The 10,439-nt window shown below is 34.9% G+C and overlaps 2 protein-coding genes across 2 annotated transcripts in view; one reads left to right on the top strand and one right to left on the bottom strand.

Annotated features, from left to right (window-relative positions):
• Positions 1 to 5,216, top strand: part of LOC108694597 (spondin-1) — a 13,728-nt gene extending 8,512 nt beyond the window's left edge. The window contains exons 4-12 of the mRNA XM_018204176.1: positions 177 to 368; positions 517 to 803; positions 1,153 to 1,556; positions 2,011 to 2,182; positions 2,357 to 2,603; positions 2,887 to 3,070; positions 3,691 to 3,854; positions 3,929 to 4,114; positions 4,306 to 5,216. Coding sequence (XP_018059665.1) covers positions 177 to 368; positions 517 to 803; positions 1,153 to 1,556; positions 2,011 to 2,182; positions 2,357 to 2,603; positions 2,887 to 3,070; positions 3,691 to 3,854; positions 3,929 to 4,114; positions 4,306 to 4,386 — 1,917 coding nt within the window. The 3' untranslated portion in view covers positions 4,387 to 5,216. The remainder of the gene's footprint in view (positions 1 to 176; positions 369 to 516; positions 804 to 1,152; positions 1,557 to 2,010; positions 2,183 to 2,356; positions 2,604 to 2,886; positions 3,071 to 3,690; positions 3,855 to 3,928; positions 4,115 to 4,305) is intronic.
• A 2,982-nt stretch (positions 5,217 to 8,198) lies between these two features.
• LOC108694561 (transient receptor potential-gamma protein) overlaps positions 8,199 to 10,439 on the bottom strand; it is a 116,081-nt gene continuing 113,840 nt past the window's right edge. Inside the window, exons 18-19 of the mRNA XM_018204124.1 lie at positions 9,373 to 9,894; positions 8,199 to 8,689 (exon numbers count right to left, since the gene is read on the bottom strand). Coding sequence (XP_018059613.1) covers positions 8,529 to 8,689; positions 9,373 to 9,894 — 683 coding nt within the window. The 3' untranslated portion in view covers positions 8,199 to 8,528. The remainder of the gene's footprint in view (positions 8,690 to 9,372; positions 9,895 to 10,439) is intronic.

Here is a 10,439-nt window from a genome sequence, read left to right as displayed (position 1 = left end):
TTAATTATTTCGGCTTATAGAATATACTGTTAAAATGTGTGGAAAATCTGAAGATATCTTATATATTATTTTAAAAATATTAATAAAAATGTATTAATTTCTTTTCTACTTTTCTATTTATTTAATAATTTATTCGTGAAAGCCTAGAAAGCATTAATAATTTATTTTCTTGACAGATCCAAGTAATGTGGCGGGCGCCGCAAGCCGGCTCTGGATGCGTCATTTTTACCGCGATGATTTTGGAGAACAACGTACGATGGTACGCGGAAGATGGTGCTCTGATTAAGACTATTTGTGAATTGACAAACTCGGAAGTCGATAGTTTAAACAAAACTAGATGTTGCGCTTGCGACGAAGCAAAGTATTCAGTAAGATATAAAATATTTCGACAAATTTGACAAAAATTAATATAAAAACTTTATAGTTTTTCAAATTTTATAATTTTTGTTTTTATTTTAATTTATGCCGATGTTATGATGGCAGATGCATAAGATATAATCAATCTTATCTTTTCAGCTAATTATGGAGGGCATTTGGTCGAATAGAACGCACCCGAAAGATTTCCCATTTTCTGCCTGGTTGACTCATTTTAGCGACGTCATCGGTGCATCACACGAGCCAAATTTTTCTTTCTGGGGTAGAGATCATGTCGCGACGGATGGTTTTCGACAATTGGCTGAATGGGGATCCGCAACGGGTGTGGAAGCAGAATTGAGAGAAAAAGCCAGGCATCTTAGAACGCTTATTAAAGCTGCCGGTCTATGGTATCCTAATGTTAATACAAATACAACGACGAATTTTAGGTAAACATAGTTCGCTTATGAAGTATGCATTTGGCAAAATATTAAAATTATTTGATTTCAATAACTGTAGTAATGAAATATATATAATTCGTATATTTTAAATAAATTATTTCAAAAGAATATTGTCAAAAAAGTTTGAATAGTAAAAACGGAACAGTTCAACATGCGTCACGATTATACACTTTTTAAATGTTTATATTAGATTAAGACATTGATTTTTTAATAGTTTCCTTAAAAATAATAACAAGATTTTCAACAATTTAAATTCAATCTCGATACTCTCTAATTTTATAATCTTGAATAATCTTTAATTTTTTAAACTATCAATTTTATTTTTATTACTTTTCAGGGTAGATCGAGGACATCCTCTTCTCTCGGTGGCTTCGATGCTGGGTCCGTCTCCCGACTGGGTAGTAGGAGTGAGCAAATTGAATCTATGTCAGAAGGACTGCACCTGGACGAAGAGTATGATAATCGATCTTTATCCTTGGGATGCCGGCACCGACAACGGCATTAGTTATATGTCGCCGAATTCTGAGACGAAACCACGTGAAAAAATGAAGCCAATAACGACACTCTATCCAGAGGATCCGCGATCGCCGTTTTATGATCCGTCCGGTAGACCCATGCATCCACTGGCCAGATTGTACTTAAATCGGGAGAAAATTATTCCACGCGGATGCAGTGAGGAACTTCTGCAGCAGCAAGTAACTGATTTAGAAGTAGCTGAAAATACTGAAGATACGTCGAGACGTACGCATATTATATTTTTATTAGTTGATCTTTTTTGAAAAGAAGCATTCAGAGAAAAATAAAGTGATGGCAACTATAAACTTCATAAAAAAAAAAACTAAAAACATAATGATGATAATAAGTTTTATATGTAGAATTAATGTACACATAGTTGAATAAACTATTTTATAGGTGCAATAATTATGAGAGAAAGTTTCTATATTAGTCTCTATATTAATTCTACATACAAAATTTATATAATTATCATTTGTCTTTTTCTCTGAGCGCAGTCTCAGAGAAACTTAGAAGTAATTCTTGTTAATGCTTTATCATCTATTACAATATTTGTTAGTGCTTTATCATCCACGATATTTTAATGACATTGTCAAGTCAATAGAGATTTTGAGTTTACTCTTCATTAAAGTTTGTGAACTTTATCTTCATAATTTAACTTCATTTTACTTTGAATTTTAAGCGGAATGCCAGACGACGGATTATTCGTCGTGGTCGTCGTGTTCAGTAACCTGCGGTAAAGGCTTAAGGATGCGCACAAGATCGTATAGAATGCCAGAGAAAGCTGCTATGTTCAATTGTAACAGACAATTGGTTTCGAAGGAGATGTGTGTCGCATCTATTCCTGAATGCTCGTGAGTGCGTTCACGATTCCTTTGTCGCATTTTAATGAAGATTGAAAAATTGTCGAAGCCCAATAAGTATAGAATTGAATATGTATTTCATACGAATATAATATGTATTTCATGGATCAGTCGCTAAATAAATTTGAATTTTCATGCATACATGAGATCGATATATTATTTCAGGGGAGAGGAGGAGAGTGACGATGATTTAATTTCGCCGCAAAGCGATCCACTTTGCGAAACCACCGAATGGAGCGAATGGTCCGAGTGTTCGAACACATGCGGGATCGGTTTGAAAATGCGAACAAGAAGATTCCGTGACCATCGCGGTCGCAAACGATGCCCGCTCGTGTCGCTTGTCGAAAAGGAAAAATGTATGGAACCACCGTGCCAGGCGAGAACGGAAGAATTGCTCGATCCTGTGTGCAAGGTGCAGATTTTCAAAATCTATCTTATTGCACATTTAGAGAAAAATATAATAATGGCAACTATAAAAGTGTCAACTATACAACTTTTATGTAAAATTAATGCACGTGTTGAATAAATTATGTATTTTATAGTTATTGCAAACGTAATTATTTTGTTTAACTATGTACATGAGTTTTACGTATAAAACTCGTATTGATACCATCTTTATAGTTGCTATGTCTTTTCTTTAAGGCAAAATAAAAATTCACCGCACAATAATTTACACAATTTGATAACGATTTAAGGTGACGGATTGGTCCGATTGGTCGCCATGTAGTGCTTCTTGTGGCAAAGGTGTGAAACTGAGGACCAGATTGCTGATAGTCGACCCATCGCTGCAAGCGGAATGCTCCTCGCGCGTGGAATTACTCCAGCAAAGGCCGTGTCTCGTTCAGTCGGACTGTACATTTGACATGGCAACGGCAAAAGGTAAACAACATAAGAAATTTGAATGTTTAAAGAACAAAGCTTTTTTCTTCAACAATTAAGATTAATCCTCCGGAACTGATGCTAAAATCTATGACACGATTATTATTGACGCAAAGTTTTTAAGACTCGTTTAATTTGTATCTATTGAAAGAAACATTAATAAATTTCAAGGAACCAAACTGATATAATGTGTACAAAAAAAAGAATGAATACTAAATTTATTTTAATATAATAAGAATAATAAAAATTTGTAGATGTAACATAAAGAAAATTGAATTATTTGAATTACATTTTTGTTTAAAACGGCATACGGCATAATAATAGATACAAGAATTAAGAATTAACAATAAATTTAAATGTAATAATGTATTTTTTATCTAACTTCACAAAAAAAACTGGTTATTTTTATTTATCAGAATCTGTTATTAAAATAATCACATAGAGGGTTCAATTGCCCCCCCCCCCCGTTATCTCCGAAGAAATATAATTGAGTGGATTCAAGCTTCCCAGCTCCGCAGAGTTAATCTTTGCAACATGCATCAATTTTCGCAGTAGCGAAAATTATTATATTTTTATCTTATTATCTTCTTCTGAAAATTATTATATTTATTTTTTTACAGTCGTGTGTATGGAGGATGCAGATCCTGGCCCGTGCAGGGGTTACTTTCAGAGGTGGGCTTTCAACTCGCGGAAATTAATGTGTGTATCCTTCGCGTACGGCGGATGCCGTGGCAACAGGAATAATTTCCTAACGGCGGATGAGTGTGATAATACCTGTAATGTTGTAAGTGACAACATTTTATCAAAAGTTAACACGTGTGAGCGGGGTGGAGATGTCATCTCAATTCTCGTTCTCAGGTGCGAGTTGCTCTTATTGGCCAGACCTTTAACGAGACCATAAACCGAGATCAAACACCTACCGATTCGTTGATTCCTCTTCCGCCACCTCCTCCCGTGGATTGTGTGGTGACTCGTTGGTCAAATTGGTCGCCGTGTAGTGTCACTTGCGGCGTTGGTCGCGTCACAAGTTACCGTACGATCGAGGTAAGCTAATTGGCTTCAGGCTGTTAGGCGCGTTATTATTAGTATTTGCGGAATTTGCGGAATATGTGGCTCGCTGGAATAACATAAACTGTTGTGTCAGTATTATTAACGAAGTATGACGAAGCTTTCATCCATACATAATATTGTTACGAGACCTTTCCTGATAATATCATATTGATTTACGCAATTAGCGAGAGGCTGCAAACGGTGGTCGTCCCTGTCCGAAGAAGCTGCATCGTCGTTACCGTTGCGAGCTGGCGCCGTGCGAATGACAAGTCAACAAGACACTCTTTACTGATATTTAAAATAAGATATGCATATGTAGTAAATTAAGGAATATACTTAGGCAAAGGATTTGTCAAAAAAAGATAGTTTAATTACATCTGCAAAGAGGTAAATCTCTGTAAATTTTTAATCTTATTGTTAGAACGAGACCTAAACCATATACACGAATGCATAACGTGGATTATTGTGTCCCATGCGCAATTTGATTATTTCTTATATTTCTCCACTCCCGATGCTTTTCCTATATACCAAAAAGCTTTATGATAACGAAAAATTAATTTGATTAAAAATGTTTAAGTATCAAAAACCATTTTGGATTATCGTGTGTATTGCGAATGAAATATTTTAATGACTTTACACTTTGCAAAGCGATCCACGTTGAACATTCAACAATTAATTAACATTAATCGATGCCTTCATAAACTATCAATACATTACTGCCAGTTCTCTATTGCCAATATTTATCGCCTTTTAAAGTAATCGCGTTACAAACATTCCATGATGTATTCTTTTTACAAAGTGCTGGATATGAAATAAACGGATTATCAGAATAAATGATATTTTATTAATAGTTATTTGGTTTATATCGCCTGCTAACTTCCATCGAATTTCAATCGATACTACAAAATGTGGAATCGATATAATTGCTTTATATCGGATGAAACATTTGTCTCCAATAACATATCCGTTCAAATTTAATGTATCCGAATCCCGTTGTTTGCAAATTAATATTGCGTCCATCAAATGAGGTGGTTAACCGTAATATTAAATTTGTGATATTGTACGGTGGAAAAAACAAAGAAGAACCTTTTTGGACAATTTGCTAACGTTTTGATACAAATGGAAAACACGGAAATTAAATTCGGAGTTGGATAACCAGTTTATTCTCACCTCTCGAGTTTTAGCTGCACGTTTTTCAAATGATATATCGTCTCGAGCAACATATGAATTGCTCGTGCGATTAATGTCATATCTGTCATTCTTATATTCCGACGCACAAATTTCTTACGTAGAAATTCATGTGTCCATAATTCACTACGAACTCTGAATTGCGATCAGCTGTCTTTGGAAGATGTCCAAAGTCGCGTACAACTCCAAGAAGTCTTTTGACGCCGTATATAGCGGCTTTCTATTATTTCTCGTATGTTTTCACGCATGAAGTCGCACGTGAACGTAGAAATGGAACGAACAAATGGAACTATTTCATGCATCTATAATCGTAAGAAAATTCGATTGGATTCGCAGGACTGTTTTATTCAAATAATTCCGTTTTATTGTAATAATTCTGCGCTTTATTTTGCGCTTATTGAAATCATTGGTTCCACTTGCGTTTTGTTCGTTTTTTTTTCTTTCACAACAAACACTCGCTACTTATCACCAATTGGGAAATCTAGCTTCACACAGTTACATTAATAATCTCATATAAATAATACACGTAAGTGGTATAATGACTAAATCACTGTACATCTACCAAGAACGCCAAACCGTCATGTTTTTGAGATTATACATTAGAGGTGTGCAAATAGTTCGAATTAGAATCGAATAGAATTACATTATAATGAATTCGATTTGATTCATTTCCAAAACTGAGAGAATCAAAAGAATAAATTCGAAATTTCGAATTATCAGTAGTTTAATTTCAAATCAATCGCCTATTTTATTTACTTCATTTATGCATGGCTCTTTTATTATGGCTATTTAAATTATACGTGATTTATTTTCGTTTATTTGAAAAATCTGAAAATATTTTATTACTTTTAGATTGTAAATCCGAAAAAATTTGATTTTAATTTGAATTTAAATCAAAAAGATTTGATTCGTTTTCGAATATGTTATTAAAGATTCAATTTGATTCAATTCTCACAAATGCTTGATTTATATATCTCTATTATACATCAGCTTTCTATGCAATTAAACAATAAAATTTTCTTTTATAGTATAATAGGATTTTTCAATCAGTATGTCCCGCGGTAGTATGTCACAAAGAATCTCCAAGAGTGTCATCATGAAAAGATAAAAAAAGATAAATAAATTTAAAAATAAGTAAAAAAGCGAGTGAGATGCAGAGTAAAAAATATTGTAAAAAATTGTGAATATTACTTAAATTATATTGTGTTTACTTTAATCTTTCATTTTAATCAAACTGATATCGTCATTGCTATAAAGTCACTTTTAATACAATAAAATAAAAACTTTGGAACCTTACTTTTTATTTCCGTATATTGTTTTGAAGGTATCTGATAATATATCTAAGCGTCAAAATTTGCATTTAATATTGTACGTTTTTTAATGCGCCGCGAATTCAACGAGATTGAAAAATACTGATACAATGCAGCATGCAACTTCTTAAATTCATCAAATAACTCTCATTTAAAATTTATCTTTGCTTAAATCGCTTAATTATTTCGCTTAATTAATTCGCTCAGATCCTGTTGACCTTATTTCATTTAAAGAAATATTACTTCAGCGGTTTGACCCGCTTGGTAAATATATAGTGCTTCTCTCAGTAATGATTATATATCTTTCTCTTATGCTGTTATCGAGATCACGAGAAGATCGATACCGAATAGAGGGACGAAGCGAGCGAGCAATTGGACAGTGCCCTCAGGGGCGACTTGCTCCTCAGGAACTTACCTGTGATGCTGATCGCGCGGTTCGTTTGACATTAATGATAGTAATAATTGTTATTAACGTACATACACGTAATATCTAGGAAATAGTACGTAATATCTAGGATTCTCATTCCTTTAGGCCACTACTCGACTATGTACTACCGGCGGGTTCTTTGGTCGTGCCACTTGTACCTGCTCTTCTGTGCCTCGCGAGAATCGATTCGATCGCTCGCCGATTTGACCTGGCGTAACGAAAGATTTAACCATTCGATAATCCAAATATAGAAGAAATACGCGTTGGATCGTTGAAGTCGAAAAGACGACTCGTTAATAGTTATGTGCTTGTAAATAACGAGCGATTGATTCTTGAAAATTTTGCAGAAATTTGAGATTTTAAAAATCCAGCCACTTCTCTTTTGACGCAATCTATTGTGCATATCTTACGGAAAAAAGTTATTGTATAATTGATTCTTTCAATACCGCGCGTTTGTGGCCATTCTAAATACTATCATAGAATAAAAAATAATAGAAATCGTCCATTGGCAATGACTGATTATCGATTAATTCGTGTGACTAGAGTGAGAGATAAGTATATGGAAAAAAATTAGAAGTATTGAAGAAATGATCACTTGAAAGGAGCTAAGAGACTACGAGATTCGCTCTTCAGTAGACCAGCTCTCTGAAGATACGATAGATTCAACATCTGTTTCAGGTAACGCAATTTGTCGCGTTCCTCGACAGTTAACTTATAAGATAATATAATCATGTTTTTTCCACCCTTCTGTTACGAGATCTGACTAGTGTTGACTAGACTATTTGCCGCCGACTCATACATGCCACTTCCGTTCTGGCAGTAGTAGTAATAGTAATAATTCTCAGTACAATCTACCGTCGATCGTTGCTCAAAGATTGCCGCGAGAAAGTACTGTGATCAATCATATATGATATTCCATCCCAACTAATTTAAAAAATAATTTTGTAGTAATATAAACGACATAAAATACGATCTATACAACTGTTGCTCGAGAAAATTTAAATTGAAAAAAATTAAAAATATAAATTTACTACAATACTCATAGAAACTCTCCTTCATATATAAAATTAAGAATATAAAAATAAATATATATAAAATATAAGTAATAAATATGACGTACCAATAATCTTGAAGTGAAATTTTGAGCCGTTATTTCATTGAAGGAAGTATTCGTAAAAGGATTGGATAGTGAAGGATAGAGGATGAGATCCTAATGAAAGATAGGATTTCTTCGAGATTTCCGATCGACGTCGCTCTTACGTTTAATCGGCATGGCGCGTCGCGTCGCGAGAAAGGCATCATTGTGCGTCTGCCGACGTTGAGACGGTCGTGCTGCATGCGTGCGTGCGTGCATGCATACACGATCGTCGTCAACATCGTTCTAGCCTCATGGCCGTTGTAAACGAAGCTCGTAGCTGAGTTCCGATTGATGCTTCCTATGTCAGCTGGTCGGCCGCCGCCCGTTGGCGACATATCCGTTTCCTCAGAGCCAGCCGGCGGACACGTCATGGCCGGAAATCGGCTCGATGCCGGGAAGACGTTGCAGCTGTGTCGCCGATCCGTTTCGCTTTGCCGTGATCGACGTCGAGCCACTCGCTACTACGCTTTCTTCGGTGGTCGATGGTGTCAGTGGAACGATAACACCTACAAAAGAAACAAGGATGGCCACGTTATACATATACAAATGCCTTTCTTGTTTCTAAATACTACACTTAAAAAACATTTATTAATATTATATAAATTAAAAGTTTTATATGAAATTTTTATATGCAAAAAATAAATGTAAATTAATTTTTGATGAATAGGTCTCCGTTCACATCTCCTTTTATTTTATAAATTTTTCGTGCAATTTTGAAAGCTTGGCCTATAAGATGTTTGGCCTAATTTGATGTTTTATTCGATTCTAAGATTAAAAAGATTCAAAATGTCAAATTTATGGTAAATATAATTTCTAAAAAATTATCTGATGATCATGTAAAATATACGATTTTAGAAAATTTTTATTGCAAAATAATAAGTTTCTGATTTCAAAATAAGGTTTTCATTCAGTTTTTTTGTTAAAAGATTCCCGTCCTTAAAGGATTAAATTTATAATTAATAAGAAACTGTACATTTCCACAAGTTTAAATAATCATTTTTGATGTACCTACATATATCTTGTTACTCTAATTTATAATATGTTCTAGTTATAAGCTCAAATAATTACTCGAAGCAAGTGACGAACAGATAATGCATGATAGTTATATGCACGATAATGTACGTTATAATTAGTTCATCCTACTATATGCTTTCGTGAAACAACATCCTATGCAATAATATCAGTTCACCTTGTTGCGCGTTAATGTGCTCGCTGATGGTGATTTCAACGACGTCGAGACTGGGTTGCTGACTCTGCGTAACATCGTGCCGTCGAGACGTCATTATTGACGAATGCGGCGTTAATTCAGGACCTCGAGTGGGCACGCTGCTGGCGCGTTGCAACTGCTTCTTCGAGGAGATCCTGGCCGCCAGGACGGTGGCGACCGAAGATGTCGTACTTGAGTCTGCGGGATTCGTGTTGATGCTGCTAGTCATCGCGGGCGTAGATGACCTCGAGGCGGAGAACTTCTTGCGCTTCTTCCTCAGGGCGGCCAAAGCTGGGCCCAGGCCGTGAGTAAACATGTGATGCGCCTCTTGATGTTGTGCTTGATGATGTGCGTGATGAGAATGAGAGTGATGGGGATGCTGAGAGCTTTGTACATCGTGACTAGCACCCTCCAATGAGGACTTTGAGTCCGAGGAGCCTTCGGATCGTGAGCCGCCATCCTCGGACGCCGGCGAATATACCGAGTCCTCGGAACGAGATCTACCTGAGAAGAAAAAATAACGTTTATTTATTTATAAAAGTTTTCATTATTATTCCGTTTAAATAAGAGATTTATATGGAAGAGAGAATCATAAATGATGATATTATTAGAATATCTAATTACTGAGTGTTCAGATTAAATGCCTGTAAATTATTGTGTTAAGATTTTTATGCTCGTTATGTAATTTAAATACACATTATATATTATATTTGACTCTCGTTTATTACCGGTTATTATTATATTGAAATATTACATATTTACAAAGATCAGTTGTACGTTATGTCACATCGAATTAAACACTCGCGACTGTTTCCCTTTCTCAGTTGTTCGAAAGTCACTTATTGCGTAAACGTTCTTTTATCAGTCTTTTTGGAATAAATCGTAAAAGCTCATCTCTATCTTTATTCTCTATAAGATCTTTCCACAATCTCTCGCGCTTTTAATCTAATTTCAACGTCATCAATTAAATCATAAATTCTTTACAATTCTGTCTCGAATTTATGAAATATTAGGAAGATAGAAGAAAAATATACTGGTAACATATTTTA

This window comes from Atta colombica, unplaced genomic scaffold (assembly GCF_001594045.1).
Source record: "Atta colombica isolate Treedump-2 unplaced genomic scaffold, Acol1.0 scaffold120, whole genome shotgun sequence".
Lineage (NCBI taxonomy): Eukaryota > Metazoa > Arthropoda > Insecta > Hymenoptera > Formicidae > Atta > Atta colombica.
The sequence above is the reverse complement of the archived record's forward strand: the minus strand, read 5'-3'. Positions and strand labels throughout refer to the sequence as shown.